At 41.5% G+C, this 18416-nt stretch overlaps 1 protein-coding gene across 1 annotated transcript; it reads left to right on the forward strand.

Moving 5' to 3' along the window:
- The first annotated feature begins 3856 nt into the window (after positions 1–3856).
- LOC128689633 (probable glutamate receptor) lies at positions 3857–14548 on the forward strand. The gene is made up of 11 exons (XM_053777991.2): positions 3857–3895; positions 4459–4562; positions 5653–5743; positions 7306–7464; positions 8101–8195; positions 8769–8821; positions 9037–9254; positions 10208–10359; positions 12597–12707; positions 13615–13778; positions 14282–14548. The coding sequence occupies exons 1-11, from the start codon at positions 3857–3859 to the stop codon at positions 14356–14358; spliced, it is 1263 nt and encodes a 420-aa protein (XP_053633966.2). The 3' UTR covers positions 14359–14548.
- The last annotated feature ends 3868 nt before the right edge of the window (positions 14549–18416 follow it).

Below are 18416 nucleotides of genomic sequence, written 5' to 3' on the forward strand. Positions count from 1 at the left end.
CCTACGAACCTTAGGACAAGGTACGCAGTGCATTACCAATCTACCCACACTGGACAATACATTGGCGTGTAGCTTGCGCTACACGTTTGATCCAAGGTTAGTGACCTTCCTTTATTGTTACATCAAGGTTAGTGACCTATTATTGTTACATCAAGGTTAGTGATCTATTATTGTTTCATCAAAGTTAATGACCTGTTATTGTTACATCAAGGTTAGTGACCTGTTGTTGTTACATAAAGGTTAGTGACCTGTTATTGTTACATCAAGGTTAGTGTCCCTCTGTTGTTGTTATATCAAGGTTAGTGACACCCTTCTGTTATATCAAGGAAGTGACCTGTTGCATCAAGGAAAGAGACACTTCTGTTACATCAAAAGAAGTGACCCTCTGTTGCCTTCACTTGCCATGGGTTTTAACCCCACCCGTTCAATGGTTTATTTGCAAACATTAATGGCGTTCGAGTGCCATTAAGGGTGTTCGATTACCATAATGGATGGTCGACTACTATTAAGAGGGTTTATCAACAATTAAGAGGGATCAACTACCATTAATGGGATTCGATTACCATTAAGCAAGTTCGACTAAAATTAAAGGTGATCTATTACAATTAAGCGGGTTCAACTTCAATTAAAGGTATTCAGATACCATTTAGGGTGTTCGACTGCCATTATGAGTGTTCGAATTCCATGTTGAAGAAGAAACTTTAATTTGGGTTATTAACCGTGGAGGATTAATAAGCCAGAATAACCCCACAAAGCCAAGTAGTGTGGCTTATTTCAGTCGAGGTCCTTCAAATACTACTAAGCCAGGATACCATCCACGAGAATCGACTAATTTCGTCATCTCTTTACCTCAGACTTTCCTACATCAACGAAGGGTTTATTAATGCTTATAAGAGAGCACCACTACCAATATGGTTGTTACTGTAGTATAAAGGAAGGACCATTAACAGGGTAGGTGTTCCAATGTCTTTAAGGAAACACCATTAAGGAAATGGATGTTCGAAAACCATTTGGAGAACAAACACTATTGACATGAAACTGCGGGTAAGTTATATTGCGGAGAAACTCATGTCAGTGATGCATGACATCAATTTATACGTCAAGACTAGGTAGTGATCTCCTGTTTTTGTTAACAGGGGTGTAAAAAGTGGCCCTGATAGACCAGAGAATGTTTAACAGTTGACCCTCGTCAGGAGACACTTGTCCTGCTTCCTGAGAAATAAACCAACACCACCAAACATCTTCGGGAGATGCTGGTATTCAATGATGCAGGCTGGCTAGAATAGTTTTATGCTCGGAGGGCGGGAGGGGGGAATAGAAATTATCTGGAACACAACAGGTGACGCTGGACCCTGGCTAGCATTAGGGTATGAATAGTTAATGATCCAAGTCGGACCGAAACGTTAGTCATAAGCTTCTTGCTCCTATGTGCGGGTTATTTGTATATTGTTCCATTCGCGGTATTGTGTCTTTTTGTTCTTTTGTGTTAGGGTTGTCCTTATCATCGTCATCATGGTGGGGATATCAGCGTTCGGGTGGTCATTTGAACTGTGATGTCTGCGCACCTCTGGCAGATCCAAGGAAGAGAAAGAAGTTCTTCATCAGCATCAAGGCACCCTTCTTGAAGGGTGATCATCTTTAATCACCCTGCGAAGAAGATCAATGTTCTTTTGTGTTATTGTCCTTATCATCGTCATCATGGTGGGGATGTCAGCGTTCGGGTGGCCATTTGAACTGTGATGTCTGCGTCTGGCAGATTGAGCCAGACTTAAGGTGAGATGTATACAATTTAAATTTCAACGACGATACTCCACGTTGAACCTTGTCTTTATACCCAGTAACCAGTTTTAGTTGGTTTGGAAATTAACTATGTAGAAGTCGTTAGCTCAGTGAAGTGCACAGTGGCGAGTCATTAAGTATTGTCATTGTAATAGAGGCAAAGGCTGCAGATGCTCACATTTTCATGACGAGACAATTGCTTTAGCGGATCCAGAGGATACCAGTCTCTCTGGCGGGTGGAGGTACAAGCTATCCTTCCTTCCCACTCTACTCTCGCTAGTATTTATTTGCATTTATCCGAACGTACTTAAAACCTGCGTCAAGCAAGCTTGGAGTCACTAGCAAGCATCTTCAACTCATGAAGACCTGATCACATTATCCTTCTCGCAGAAATACAACAATACTCATTACTGCTACAGTCGGTAGCTCAAAGGTTTGAAACCAGACTAGTCACAGAGTTGAGGAAGGTGCACTGGGAGGAGAAACTTAAGCAGTCGAAAATCATAACTAGGATAAATTTTATTATGACTTGCAAGATACTCAAAAAAATTGGTCGGATGTACTGAGGAAGAGTTTTCCCAGGCACAAGGGAATGTTAGAAAGTACATTTTAACTCGCAGGGTAATAGGAAAGTGGAATGAACTGGATGAGGAAGTGGTGGAGGCAAACTACATACAGTATATGGTTTTAACAGCTGGTAGGTAATTTCAGTAGACGAAGCTTTAGGGATAGGACCAGGAGTACAAGCTTGACCCTTACAAACAAAAAGTGGCGGGCACACACTAACACACACACACACACACACACACACACACACACACACACACACTCGTTAATAGGCAAAGCAACCACGGGGGGAGTAGAATGATAGCTCTAGGCCTTTCGTGTTGCAATCAACACATCATCAGGAACTTGCAACGTTGCAGAAAAGAGGAGGTCCAAGCAAATGTGATCACAGGGAACGCCCTTGCTCCAGCAAGGGCATTTACAGGTACGAATGCTGAAGCACAGGTGGCGCTGATATGCCCTGATCCAAGTGTTACCCGAAGGAAGACCCCAAAGAAACTGTTCGCTCTTGCAATCAGGCTAAAATGCATGCATAAGAGCATAGTTTAAAAAGTTGCATTAGGTTCGTCCATTGTTGCTAAGTATTGCTGCTACAACAACTCAAAACACGCTCCTAATTAGACATATTAAAATAAAAATGAATTCTTTCATAAATTGGGAGCACTTTAATTGTTTCTAAATTTCTAGACACAGGGGCGGATACGGTCCACGGTCCGTATTTTGTCCATCTTTGCCATACATGAAGTAAACATTAGATATTGTTGAACCCAAGGATACCAGGAGCTAACTACGCTGGCCGATTTACCATTAAATGAGGGGACAGGAACTGGAGTTCGAATCCCATACACACATTGCTAAGTGAATCCACACTCGTGAAAATTAAGCATTAGATATGATCATGGAGCAGTTAGGCAATACCATGTACCCGCTGAAGTTCTGAATAAAATATTTTAATTAAGGACATGTTACCGTAGTAACAGTGTGTATTCAGAAGAGGAACATCGTGAGAACATTTCATCATTCTGAAATACATCGTCAGAGTGCCCTGGATAGCGTGTGAAGGACTTCAGGTGCAAGAGTCCTGTATCTTAGTGCCAGAACGTTCGAATAACAACTGAAGGGACCTGGAGTCAATTCTCAGGGTGAGAGAGATATATACTCATTGTTCCTGCTATCAATGTTCCTTAAAAGACCTTATGAGTTAGTCGGACGTCGTGCGGAACATCTTAGAGGGACGGGAAAACAATTATATGTGGTTTTGTTGGGTTATTCTAGATCTAGATTAAAGACAACACCGGAGGGAAGTGGATACGAATGCATTTACATGTAACACTTATAGGACTTTGATCCAAGGACCGAAACATCTCCAATGAAGGTGTCCCAAGTGAATGCACTTATATCCATTTACCTCAAGTTTTCGGCAGTCATATCCATTCTTACTACATAAAAAGCACTGGTGCTGGAGGAGCCGGGAGGAGGCGCAGCAGACGGAGTGACCGCAGCACCCATCATGTCGAAGACCACCTCTCTCAGGATCGCTGCAGGAGAGGTAAGGCAGGATATAAGGATGAAAGTGACATGCTTACTGGTTAGTGTTGATAGATTTAGCAAACAGACCTTGACTTCATGTGCATTAGACGTGGGTACTTACAGTGCTTATTAATGTTATATCCATGGGGGAAGCGTTAATTAAGCCCGTAGAGGTAACACAACACCTAGGGAATGGGAGGTAATCAGGTTTGATCCCGGGAAGGGGAGAGTGAATCCCAGTTCCCTGGTTCGAGAGCCCTTTACCAGCATCAACGAACATTACATTAGAATCGTTTACGCTTCGTAAATGACAGAGCCTTAACCCAAGCATTTACAGGATTTTACTCAAGTTAAAAAATAGGTTTCAATGGTTATATAAAATAGAATGGACAGGTAAAAAAAAAACACTTTGGACAGGTTCATCATTGCGTGTGGTAGGGTGTGAGTTAGATCTGCCAGGCATGGGACAGTAGGCCTGCTGCAGTGCATCTTTATCTTCAGGTTCTTATGTTCCTTCATAGTAGTTTTATATAGATAATTGACGGAGACAAATGCTATACCGGACACTTTTCTGCCTTACAGTGGGTGCCTTGGACTCGAGTCGAGGTACTGGGGAACGGCACTGTCACTATCTTGGGACCTATGGCCAACCTGTTCCATATCTTAGCACAAAAACTGGGTTTTCAGTGAGTCCCTCCCTCTTTCTTGTAAATTTGTAAATTGAGGTTGAATGGTATTGGAGGAATGTTTTAAGTATCTAGTATATTCTAGACTTAAATTAGTATTAAAGCAATTTCATTGATTAATATCGAATTAAGTTATCAATAAGCATTATTCGAATATGTCTTTGTTACTGTTATTGTTACTATTATTGTTGTTGTTATGTTGTTGTTGCTGTTATTGCTATTGTTGTCGCTGTTGCTGCTGCTGTTGTTGTTTCTGTTATTGTTTTTGCTGTTGCTGTTGTTGTTGTAGTTATTGTTTTTGTTGTGTGTTGTTGTCGTTGTTTTTTAGCTGCTGGTCCTATTTTTGATGTTGCGTCTAAATGCTATTGCGTTGCTGTTGATGGTAGTGTTATTGTTATTGGGCTAGCTACAGGTGGTAGTGTTGTGTTGGTAGGATGTTACACTTGATGGGATCCTGATCCTGTTATTAAAAGGCTCACAATATTATTGTGTGACGGAGGCTGGATCCTCCGTCAGGTAGGCTACTTCAGTGTGCTGAAGAAGGATCATAATATTATTAAATTAGACACATGTGCAACTCTTGTGTATCTTTATTGAGGAAACGTTTCCTCAATAAAGATACCCAAGAGTTGCACATGTGTCTAATTTAACAACGTGTCGGTTCTCCGAACCATCCATCTACAATCATAATATTAATTGTGACGGAACCTAGGTCCTCCGTCAGATAGGCTACTTCACTGTACTAGAGCAGGATCACGTCAATGTGGCCCGGTGGCCTGGTGGCTGCTTTAAAGCTTCCGCTTCACACACGGAGGGCCCGGGTTCGATTCCCGGCGGGTGGAAACATTTCGACACGTTTCCTTACACCTGTTCACCTAGCAGCAAATAGGTACCTGGGTGTTAGTCGACTGGTGTGGGTCGCATCCTGGGGGACAAGATTAAGGACCCCAATGGAAATAAGTTAGACAGTCCTCGATGACGCACTGACTTTCTTGGGTTATCCTGGGTTGCTAACCCTCCGGGGTTAAAAATCCGAACGAAATCTTATCTTATCTTATCATCGAGAGAGTCATATTCAGTCCCCTGGCAGGTATGAGCTGGTGCAGCCGGAGGATAACATGTGGGGTGTCCCTGATGCTGCTGGTAGCTGGTCTGGGATGTTCGGCATGCTACAGAGACAGGTGATGCATCAGCTGTATGTACTATTACCTTCAGTTTTCAGTGTATTCTCTTCCCTGTTATCCTCTCTCTCTCTCTTTCCTTTTGCACAGGGTTTTACAAGGTTAGGTTAAGGTTCCCAATTTTATTTACAAGCTAAGATTATTATTATTATAATCAAGGGGGAAGCGCTAAACCCGTAGGATTATACAGCGCCCGGGGGGAGGATGTGGAAGGCATTCTGGCTTAATTCGGGGAACTGGAGCACAGATCCAATTCCCTAAATCAAGAGCCCCTCACCAACATCAAGGAACCTTCCATGAGGGGTTACAAGCTAAGAGCTGTTACCTACATCTGTTACCTACATCTGCTCATTTGAAACCATTTTTTATTGTTATGAAACATATACTTATAGAAACCATACCCCGGCCGGAATTGAACCCGCGGTCAGAGAGTCTCAAAACTCCAGACCGTCGCGTTAGCCACTAGACCAGCTAGCCACAATAAGATTCGTCCAACTAGGTATATTTCTACACCATAGGAAGGTTAGCACAGGCACCACTGTGACCACAAATGCAAGTTTTTACAGACGAATCTCCAGCTAGCGTCTGTAAAAACTTGCATTTGTGGTCACAGTGGTGCCTGTGCTAACCTTCCTATGGTGTAGAAATATACCTAGTTGGACGAATCTTATTGTGGCTAGCTGGTCTAGTGGCTAACGCGACGGTCTGGAGTTTTGAGACTCTCTGACCGCGGGTTCAATCCCGGCCGGGGTATGGTTTGTTTGCAATCGTGTCATTACGATTTCGTGAGTCATATACTTATAGGACAGGATGAGTTTTGAGCCATCTGTGGGCCAACGATTTCATTTGTTCAACTGACTTTATCTCTTTCTTTCTCTCTCTCTCTCCCTCCCTCTCGTTTTCTCATCCTTTCTGGCCTCATCTTCTCATCTTTCTACTTCATATTTACTCTTCTCTTCTGTATCCTGTCATATGATATTACAATGCACATAATCTAATAATTTTTCCGTTTATTTAATAATTATTTTGCACTTGCAAGTAATCAAATACATCTTAATATTACTTTCACTGACCTAACACGAAGGAAGACACATGCACCAGAACACACGATACAAGGATCACCTCCCTGGAGCGTGATTTGTGAGGTACACTTAAGTTAGCTTTCAGAGGGTTATAAGAATATGACTACTCCTGACTATTAAATGGACAGAATAGGTTTGCCTGCTGTTGTTGCCTTCAGGTGTAAACAAGAGTAATGTATTTACTTTTGTCTGCTTCACAAAGTGAGCAAGAGCTTGAGATCGTCTTCTACCTTTCAAAAGGTAGACAGAAGAGTAGCGCCTGTTTCTATTGGCTTCACGAGTTGACAGGAGCGGGATTATTCCATCTGTCTTCTTCAGAAAGGGGAGCACGTACTTGAGGTCTACTCTCTGCTTCACAAGATAGACAAGGAGGGTCACACTTCGTTCTTGCTTCAGATAGTTGACAGTTGAAAGAAGTCTACTTTTTTTTTTCTTTAAGACATGAACCTCCGGTTCACGTCTTAAAGTTGTTTACTGCAGGAGGTGGAGATGGCGGTGGGGCCGTTCGCCGTGTCACGAGCCCGGGAGACCGTGTGCGACTTCTCTGAGGCCTTCTACAGTGAAACCTTCGCCATACTGATGATCCGACCCAGTCTTCAAAGTGACTGGTCTGGCTTCCTCAAGCCCTTCACCTCCGTAGTCAGTGTTGATGGTGTAACACTCTGTTCTCTCTTTCCTGTTTCTTTCTCTCTGTCATTTTCTTCTGCTCTTTGTTTAGAGTAACCCATCACAAGTAACCCACAACCCACAAATAGCAAATGGAAAATAGACGGCGTTTCGGTCCACATTGGTCCATTATTAATTCGCGATTCCTTAATGGTCCATAACAGACAAAAAAAGTAGTCTAGCTTTCAATTTTATTTTGGTTGTTTGTATAATATTGTTGCAACTACGGTAATGTAACTTTTATTCTTCTACTTTTTATCTATCTTTTATCATACCAACTGGAGAGGGAAATATTTCCCGTAAAAGTCAACAAATTATTCTATAATTCCATTATATGATACGAAACTAGGTCAGACTTCCCTAATCTCAGTTAGTCAGATATTATTCCCTCAAACAATGTACAATTAGTCTATTATATATTATATTTATGTCAAGTCTTCGCTCTTGGGGTTTTGCCCTTAGTTATGAATATAATAATAATACTAATGCCAAGTGTTAAACTTGTGTGAGTCAATGAATATATTGGCTTGTGAATGTTCAGTCTTGTGGGGTGACTGAACATTCAGTCATAGAAAGAACACTCGACAATGAGTCAGTTCCTGGTTGCAGGTATGGTCACTGCTGCTGGCTGCTGCCGTTTTCATCTGCGTGACTTTCAGCTTTATTGCCCGACAGGAGAGCAAGATCTTCAACGTATCTCACAGGTGCTCCAAGTAAGCCAACTTTAATGCACATAAACTCAGCCATTTATAGGAACACGGAGCACAGGTTGTCAATGATCGTAATTAAAGATTACTTCTGCCATTGCCAGCTGATCACTGATGTTCTTGCATCAGAAAACTGAAAATGAGATCCATTACAATTCTGGTGTTACACAAGGATGACGGAAAACCACTATTTAAGAAATATAAGGAAGCAAAATCGTTGCATCATCTTGACTGGAACTCTTCCGACTGAAGAGGACGTAACATACAGCGTAATGACACCAATCCCTTATTTTTGTATAATGGTGGTTTCGATCATTTATTTCCACATCATTTCGAAATTAACAAAACCCTTAGAGTTTCTACGTGTAAAGTAAGATTGATTGTTAGTCCACCTCCCACTGACTTGAATTTTAAATTGTTCCAGCCTCTGGGCTGTGATGTTTGTTCTTCTTTAGTGAGGTCTGACTTTTTAGGGTTATCCTAGGTTCTCTACACATATGCTGCTAAGTATGATAATTCTATGTAACTGTATTTGTGTATACCTGAATAAACTTACTTATTCTTCCACAGAAACACTGTGGCCAGCACGGTCATGTGGGTGCTGAGGACGCTCTTGCAAGATAGTAAGTTTACACACACACTCAACACACACACACACACACACACACACACACACACACACACACACACACACACACACACACACACACACACACATACACACACATACACACAAAAAAAAACACAACCACACACTGCATTATTGGTTTTTGATCGTATATCTGAAGTTTGGAGAAGTTAAATTGGTCATTTCAGAGGTTTGTGTTGTACTGTCCAGGCACAGATGGTCTTCCCGAGACTGATGGAATTCGATTGGTAGTTGTGACCTGGCTACTGGCCTCACTGGTGTTCATGACCTCATACTCTGGCATCCTGACGGCAATGCTCACCGTGCCCAAAGTCACCATACCCATAGACTCCATTGAGGACCTGGTGGCTCAATCGGCCCTCCCATGGCGCCTGGAGGCTGGTTCAATGCTGTATCAGTACTATCAGGCGAGTAATTCAACACTGTGGCTGCAGGAGTGTACAAATAACTCTCTCTGAGCAGTTGTTGCGACCTGATACTGGTCCAGAAAGGACCGAAATGTCGTCATTGGTCGCTTCCAAGTGAGAGTTTTTGGTATACATTTGAATGCTTCTTTTCTAATTCACTTATGCACTCATTCATTCACTAACATATTCACTCATTCATTCGCTCAGAAAATTATTTAAGGTGACAGCGATGGCAGGAAAAAACCTCAACTGAGTCACATCATCACTCGAAAAGTGCGCTTTCAGTAACTCTTCCTTCAAGGGCGATGTCTTGATGGCGGTTCAGGGCTCTTGATCTTAGGACCTGCAGTTACCCCATGCTATTCTTGAATCAAACATAATTTCCTCCCCTAGCGCTGTATGATCCGTACGAATTTAGCGCTATTTGTGGATGCAAAGGATAGAAGGGAAGGGTCGAGCCTCGGTTCCTGGCTCTCAATTATTCACATTTCTAGTCTGGTGGGTGCTATCATACCTCTTCTTGAAACTGTGTGTGGATCCTGTTTCAAGTCCTTCCTCACCCCGACCTTCCAACATCCTATCCTCAGACTGAGGTAGTTATTACTACGTTCATGGGAAAGCGCTAAACTCATAAGGATCATGGGAGGGGTGAGAGGCATCAAGTTTGATTCTGGAAATGGTAAGGTAGCTTCATTTCTTTGGATCAAGAGCCTGTCACCAGGATGAAGGCACTCTGAAGATACGGATGAATACAATTAAGTGATGTTGTTTGTTATCGTTATCATTTTTAGTCTTATTACTATGTTATGTAAATAACTATGTGAAGCTTCGAACCCGTGTGAGCTAGGAAGCTCAGTGTTCCCGTGTGTGTGTGTGTGTGTGTGTGTGTGTGTGTGTGTGTGTGTGTGTGTGTGTGTGTCAGGAAGCTCAGTGTTCCAGTATGTATGCTTCAGGAAGCGACGGAGGGGATACGGAAGGCAATGTTTGACGGTCGTGCTGGTGCCTTCAGAGACTGCTGGCAGGACAGGTCACTCATCGCTGGAGGTCAGTTCGCTGGCGTCTGCGACAAAACCACCATGTACAAGGCCATGTCCTGGGACTTCAGGTTGGTTGCTGGGGTTTAAAGTCTATCGACTACACCAGAGGGTCATTAAGACTGTGTGTAAATTGTTCACCACCGGACAAGAATACTTTAATCCCTAAAATAGAGATTAAAGTCAACTCTCAGTGTATTAACGCTGAGAGAACATATACCTCAGTGTACATATTCTGTGGGATTTTGATTATTTTAGCTTTTGTGAAAATTCCGAAGCTATTTTTAAAGAATTTTCAAGAATTTTTAGGAAAAAGCAAATTTTCCACATAAATTTAAAATAAAAAAAAAGCCTAATCCCATAGCTTTTAAAGAGTTTTTTCATATTTAAATGTTAAGACTCATTCAGTACCTGCATGGTACTCAGAAACTTTATTGTAGTTATATTTTACTAGTACAGCACTTGGATATCTTCAGTGTAGACATGTTTCACCAGCCAGTAGCTTCGTCAGTCCAATACAGAGATGAACCGCGGAAATAATGCTGTCAGACTCAGCAACATCTTAGACTCTTGATACAGAGAATTTTTCTGCCTTGCCTAACTTAGAGACAAGACCTGCTTCCACTAGTGGATTTTTGTCCAGTGGTGACGCCGCCTCCACCTGCTTCACATCAACTGTCTCCAGTATACAGTAGAATTGGTTATAATCATTACCATAATGTAAAAGGGGTGGGCCCGGTAAGCCAGTGGAAGGCCTCGGTCAGATGATCAAAAGCTCCAGCTGAGGGTCATCATAAGACTATAACCTGCGTCAGGAAACACTTGTCCTGTTTCCTGACAAAACTTATCCATCATAACCTAACCAGCTCATTCTTCGTGCACAGGCTGTACTTTAATCAAAATTGACAGACTGAACACATCATCTCCAGGCTGAAGAACTGATTCCTTCAAACTCCTTATTTTCCGTGGCTCCTTTCTGTATTAGACTGATGAAGCCACTGGCTGATGAAACGTTCCCACAATAGATACCCAAGTATTATACAAGTGACTAATTCATCAACTCAACGGATTTCTTAACCGGTGATATTTTATTCATGGGGAAGCGCTAAATTCAGAGGGTCTTACAGTACCTGGGAAAGTGGAGGTAATGATTTTAGGAAGGAAAAACCAGTTCCAGTTTCTTGAATTAAGGAACCTTCACCGATATCAATGCATCCCACTGAAGGATTAAAATCATATATATATAAATATGGAAAATAAGGAGTTTAAAGGAATCAGTTCTTCAGCCTGGAGATGATGTGTTCAGTCTGTCAATTTTGATTAAAGTACAGCCTGTGCACGAAGAATGAGCTGGTTAGGTTATGATGGATAAGTTTTGTCAGGAAACAGGACAAGTGTTTCCTGACGCAGGTTATATATAGTCTTATGATGACCCTCAGCTGGAGCTTTTGGTCATCTGTTTTATGCAGAGTATTCGATATTAGCTTATAAAGCAACGATCAATTTGACAAACATGCAGAGTGGGGGACCTCCTGGGCACTTATTATTATTATTAATGATTCGCCGGTATTCTCCCGGCCCGGGCCTTGTCCAAGTGGTGGCCCGGCCTTGGCTCCCTCTTTAGGGAGTATCTGAGACCTAAGTCTCCCATGGGAGGAGGCACAAGTACCCCCTCATCTTTGGGACCAATTGTCCCCAGGCCTAGCCACAAGCTAGGCCTCTCTGGTCTGCCATCCCCGCCACAAGGGGGCTAATGGGAATGACAGTCTTTTGAGCTGCAAGCTCCGGCTCAGGCACCTACCCTGCCCTAGAAGGGCTGGGCATGGTGTCGATCGTGTACTCCTGGGCACTGTACATGAATCAATCTGAGCATTACTGATTGAGCTAAATTATATTAATTTTACCAACGTTATGCAAATGCTGAATTAGTTTCAGGGCAAAATTAAAAATATGTAGACCCTGTTAATTCATAACAATGTAAATATTAATGACAATTTTTTTTAAAAGATGTACGATGAGAGTTCAACTTGTCTGATCGACTGTGTACGACACAGCATAGGTTCTGAGCCTTGACTTCCCTTTGAATAATTTATGTGTAATACCTGGATATCTTTACTGGCGGAGACGTATCGCCAACCAGTGACCTTCTCAATCCAATGGAGAGAATAATGTCGGAGACGATGGAAAACGTGGACAGGTAATTTGAGGTGATCAGTGTTTCAGTGAAGATACCCAGGTGTTACGTGTGTTTTATTCATCTACTTCTCTGTGTTATATACAATTACAGTAATAATTACTTGTTTTACAGTACCTCGGGGCAGTGTCACCTGTATATCTCCCGAGAGGCAGCATATACCAACGTCTTGATAGCAATGGCCTTCAAGAATAACTCTTCCTATAAAGAAAAAGCTGATTATTGGTTAAGTGACGTCTCTTGTGGTATCGACCTGGTAGTGTTGTTGTTTCACTCTGCAATATCGAGCCGTCAAACATTACCTCCTAAGCACCTTCGAACATCGTTTTTCCTTGATTTCATTTATTCCTTAACTCCTCTATTCTTACCTTGAACAAAATGATCCTCTCCTAATAACTATGAATAATAATAATAATAATAATAATAATAATAATAATAATAATAATAATAATAATAATAATAATAATAATAATAATAATAATATGCTTTACTGAGGAAAATCCACAAACATTTTACTGACAGTAGTATAAATACGTCCAGTAGTTGTGAGGGCACATGAAAGCTTTAACTAAAACACACTCTGATTTCTTTTAATTACTCTGCACTTGTATTACCCTCTTCTATATACTCTGAAGCATTATCTTTCAAATCTTTGATTCGTAATTACTATCCACTTCGCACACACCATTACTCACTGTGCTATCGCCCAGTGGATGGGCATGGGGTGACTTCCTCCCCATCCCTAACAGGAAAACCTGGAAAGGTGTACCTGGATGGGCATGGAGTGACTACCTCCCCATCCCTCATAGGGTGGGCATGGGTGACTACCTCCCCATCCCTAACAGGATAGGCATAGGGTGACTACCTCCCCATCCCTCACAGGATGGGCATATAGTGACTACCTCCCCATCCCTAACAGGATAGGCATGGGGTGACTACCTCCCCATCCCTCACAGGATGGGCATTGAGTGACTACCTCTCCATCCCTCACAGGATGGGCATGGGTGGATAATGAAGGTATACAACTATACACAAATATCTTTCCTATGTGCGGGATATTTGTGTATTGTTCCAGTCACGGTATTGTACCTTTTTGTTCTTTGTATCCAACTAACTTGTGCTGCCATCTAAGGATTCGGAGAGTGAAGGAGTCTGGCTTGATAGACCTGTGGTTGAAGAAGGAGACGAGCAACACATCACAGTGCCTGCTGCCGCCCTCCGTCAGTACCTCGTCAGGCTCGGTCTCCTCCCTCGACCTCAACGCTTTCGTTGGTTCCTTCCTACTGCTGTTGGCAGGTTATATAACCGGTTAAAAAGTATCACATTGAAAGTATTGTTACATTACTAAAAAATTAAAAAAATATTGAAAACCTCAAAAAACGAGAAAATATTTTAAAATATCATGCTTTTTTGTATTATATAATATTAAGATTTTTACTCAGTTTTACCTTAAAAATGTTAGAGTGGAAATTTGATACAGAATTAGCGGAGGGAATGAAGGGTAGCTCCAATTTCTTGAATAAAAAAAAAAACACTTCCCCCGCTTCAAGGCGCTTATAAAGTCAATAGTGTGAATGCAACGAAGGCTCTGAAAAAATTTTTTTTATTGACGCTTAAGAAGAGTATTCCGTAACCCTGTAGATCGTCACCAGCCAGACTGGTCGAAGGAGCCTACTACCAAGAGGATCAAGCCTCTGCCACTTCCTATGTTGTATGACTCGCAGAAAGGAGGCTAATTTTAGGAGACTTTGTTATGATATTTAAGTCTGTTATATGAGTAAGTAACTGTAACCCCGTAGGTCTGGCCTCGGCGACGCTGATGTTTCTGCTAGAGTTGTGTGTGACCAATGTACTCAAGAAGCAGTACCTGTACTGACGGCGGCAGTGCTGATGTTCCTGCTAGAATCACGTTCGGTGGATATTCCTGACGAAGCGAACACAACCGTAAAACCTTGCTACTACTTCCTGACGAAGCAGATACCACCGTATAAAATTGCTCCTGCTTCCTGACGTACCAAACACCATCTAATAACCTTGCTCCTCTCATGTCAAGACATTATTCTGATTCATCACAACTTAGAACGAGGAGCTGCATGGTGGCGAGGTATTTTTTTTACGGTACAGTGTTCATAAACTGCAGCGAGCCTTCATGACCATTGATCTACCTACATACGTCATGCAGCTCAACCTCTCGTATCACCCACTCACTAAAAATAATATATATATAATTTTGAATCTATTTTGGACCCCATATGCATGATTTTTTAAGTAACTTGCAGTACTCTACCTACACAGTTTTTATTAACGATTGCACGTCTACAATATTTTAGATTATCAATAAATAAAGCATTTACCTCCCCCAAAATTGTATTTCTTGAAATTTCATTTTAAAGATATATCTGATCAAGATTTATTTGATGTGATAAGTATATATTGTTACTCGTCTGTAAATATTGGCTATGAAGTGGCCATTATTTTTGTTATTACAAAGCCTGGAGAATACAACGCAATGGGGCTTGATCCGAGGAAGGAGAGGGGTAAATCTGATTCCTGAGATCAAAAGTATGAAGCGATGGATCTCCAAGGGATAAATAAGCACTATGTCAGCCAAGAGACGGGCCCAGGAGCTGGAACTCACATGCCGAAAACTCGAATCAATACTTAAAAAGTTGCTGTAGAAGTACCTGCTCGTGGGTAATTATCTACAGGTACTTATCCATGGGTATTTATCCACAAGTGCTTATCTATGGGTATTTATCCAGAGGTATTTGCCCATAAGTATTTATCCATAGGCACTTACCCATGGATGCTTATCCATATGTACTTATCTTCGGGTATTTATCCACAGGTTCTTGGTTAACTAGCAAACTAGTTAACTAGCAGCTCCACCTGGTGAGCTGTGTGTATTTGCAGGACTGTTGTTAACTAGCAGCTCCACCTGGTGAGCTGTGTGTGTCTTGCAGGACTGTTGTTAATTAGCAGCTCCACCTGGTGAGCTGTGTGTGTCTTGCAGGACTGTTGTTAACCAGTTGCAAAATAACCGAGAGCTGCCCACATTGAATATATCCACTGACTGGACAAAATATGTCTGTATGGGATCAAATCTAATTAAATCTCATTCCACAGGCGCTACATGATTTATAAGGATATAATAATACAAAATAATATAGGACTTAGGAAACACCTGGCTTGTGATTCCCTCCGTAAAGATCTTACAAACAGTAACAAAAGGAACTGCGAACGTTTTTTTTTTTTTGTTCCCAAATAATGTATAATGTTTCCAAAGTATATACATAATGGCCCCACATATACAGCACCTCTCTTTAGTGTTCATCGTTTTCGTTGCTTTCAAAATTAGCCATTGTTCATTATGTTCCAACTATGGCTTAGTTGAAAGTCATCGATAATATGGAACACCGAAGAGGTGCTGAATATGCGGACGGGGGGGGGGGGCTCTCCTATACTGTATGTACACCATGAATAGGAATTAAATCACATAAAAACAACCTCCGATGGATAACTATGAGTCCGAAACATCTTTTGTGATGACGGGTTTTTCCACAGCCTATTGAAAACCAAGGAGGAATATGATAAGGAGCTCTGGAAGTATCAACAAGGGGTTAGAGTGAGTTTCGGGGCAGAAGACAGTGATGAAGAGTCCTTCTTCAAACAGTAAGTCCAGTAACAGCAGCGCATTCACCGGAAGGTGTATGTCTCTTAGTGTATATATAGTGAGACTGATTAAAGTATTCTTGACTAATGGCGAACAGGCTGTATACATGCTGCCTTAATAACTCCTGTGTAGTCGATTGACTTTAAACCTAATTAACCAACCAACCAGTGGCGGGAGGAAGACCATCGGAGACAGGTATGTATGTCGATCCCTCTGTCTATGTATGTTCTGTAATAATAATAATAATAATAATAATAATAATAATAATAATAATAATAATAATAATAATAATAATAATAATAATATATTTATTTACTATGATGATAGTGAACAACTGGGGAGGTATGGTGATGCCGATATAATGTAGATAATAACACGCACACATATACATACAATATGTACGTAGACAGTGCTAGTGAGGTTTGGGGTGACTAGCGCGGAGACTGTGGGAAACACTGCCTAGCCATGGTAACATTGACGTTTCATCGAGTGTCGTGAGGAAAGATGGTTCTTATAAATGCGACAAGTGAGGAATAGATGTGCGTGAGCCTTGTCATGCTGGGACAATGCTGAGTGATTTGTGAAGCACTTAACCAGACCAGTGCGAGTAGTGTTGCAAAGAAAATAGAAGATGATTGTAAGAAACGTGGGAAGGTAATTTATTTATTTAGAGATTGATTTAAGAGTTTTCTGCAAATATAACAGCTTTCAGTTGTATTACCTGAGCAGCTAGTTTACTGTACACCCGATGCTCATCCTAGGAGAGAAAGCACAAAAGAATACAGAGGTTAGAATGGTTCTTTATCAGACCTCCATTTCATGTATTACAATTGATTTACATAGCTGATACACACAAGACGATAAGGAAACAGTCAAGGATGGTATCACTTCCTCCCGGCCAGCGACCACATCAAGGCTGAAGCCGATGCTGACTGTAACGTTATTGAGACGAACTTTAAAACCCACGGAGACATATTTTACGAGATTTAAGGGCGTTATGACCATCCCGGCAAGTGCTCTATAACCCCGTGAATTGATATGGTTTATTTCCTATGCAACACTTGTCATCCTTATATATATATATATATATAAGATGGCAAGTGCTGCATAGGAAATAAACCATATCAATTCACGGGGTTATAGAGCACTTGGGTATGCAGGGCTCTTAATTTAATCCCTTCTATCAAGAATCCTCCACTCGTTCAAGGGATTCTCTTCCCCCTCCCTTGAAGGGGTAACATACTAGCATGAGAGACATAGATCAGTCTCTGGGCTCGTGTTACGTCACAACTGGACCGCAACGTCATAATTTTCCTTTCCTAAGTGCGGGTGCTTCGTGAATTATGTTGTTAGTGTTTAACTGGGTTTAACTTTAGCTCTTGGGAATATTGAGGGGTGTTGAGGTACAGCTCCTGTACATCCTTCGGGACTTAGGAGAATTTTAAGCTACAGATACAAGACTTCTTGAGAGAGAGTAAAACTAAAATTCTTTTACCCCTTTAAGTTGTTGATCTTTAGCTCTTGGTCCTCTTGGGATAATTAATTTGTAGTTCCTGGGTGTGTTGAGGAAGTAGAGTTGTAGCTCCTCAGCCCTACTGAGGGGTTTGAGGTACACGGGGCTGGGGTTATACAATGTGAAACCTCACTGATCAAGCAGTGACCAAAACAAATCTAATTAGCTCATTGGGGATGAAACATAACAAACAAAAAAACTAACACAGATCTTTGCCACAAGATGGCCTACGCCGGGGAGGTGGTAAGACGGTGTGTTGAGATTCACTTGTGAAGGTGGAGTACCTCATGGCTGTGTTGTGGAGCACAGCAGCAGTGACCACTGGCTAACCTGAGCTGTACTGTGCCATCATCTGCGGACTCGCATGTAGCGCAGTTTCACAATATTTGTATCAACATGTTTATGTAGCTTAAGATTCTGTGTCTTTGATAAACGATGTATTTTCCAAATGGAATATTGACAGGCACGGAAGCAAAAGTAATACTTTTTTCCACACTAAAATGATCAAGATTGATATGTTTGTTGAATAAAGAATTAGTTGATTAAATAGCTGAACCTGCGAGCCAAAGTTCAGCATTCAAGACTACAACTGTGCGAGTACAACTTTGAGGGTACAACTCTGAGAGCACTACTAAGAGAGCACATCTCTAATAGTACAACTTAAGTACATACACATACCAACCACTAGTCGATAACGACTGGACTCAGGCTGGAAGGAATGCACAGTACCTACCACCCTCATTGTTCG

This window comes from Cherax quadricarinatus, chromosome 22 (assembly GCF_038502225.1).
Source record: "Cherax quadricarinatus isolate ZL_2023a chromosome 22, ASM3850222v1, whole genome shotgun sequence".
In the NCBI taxonomy this organism is placed as follows: Eukaryota; Metazoa; Arthropoda; class Malacostraca; order Decapoda; family Parastacidae; genus Cherax; species Cherax quadricarinatus.

Excerpts from the sequence above, each read along its gene's own strand:
- LOC128689633 (XM_053777991.2), top strand. The coding sequence starts at position 3,857 with ATGTCGAAGACCACCTCTCTCAGGATCGCTGCAGGAGAG. Across the intron at positions 3,896-4,458 it reads TCAGGATCGCTGCAGGAGAG|TGGGTGCCTTGGACTCGAGT; the intron begins GTAAGGCAGGAT and ends TCTGCCTTACAG. Across the intron at positions 4,563-5,652 it reads GCACAAAAACTGGGTTTTCA|GTATGAGCTGGTGCAGCCGG; the intron begins GTGAGTCCCTCC and ends GTCCCCTGGCAG.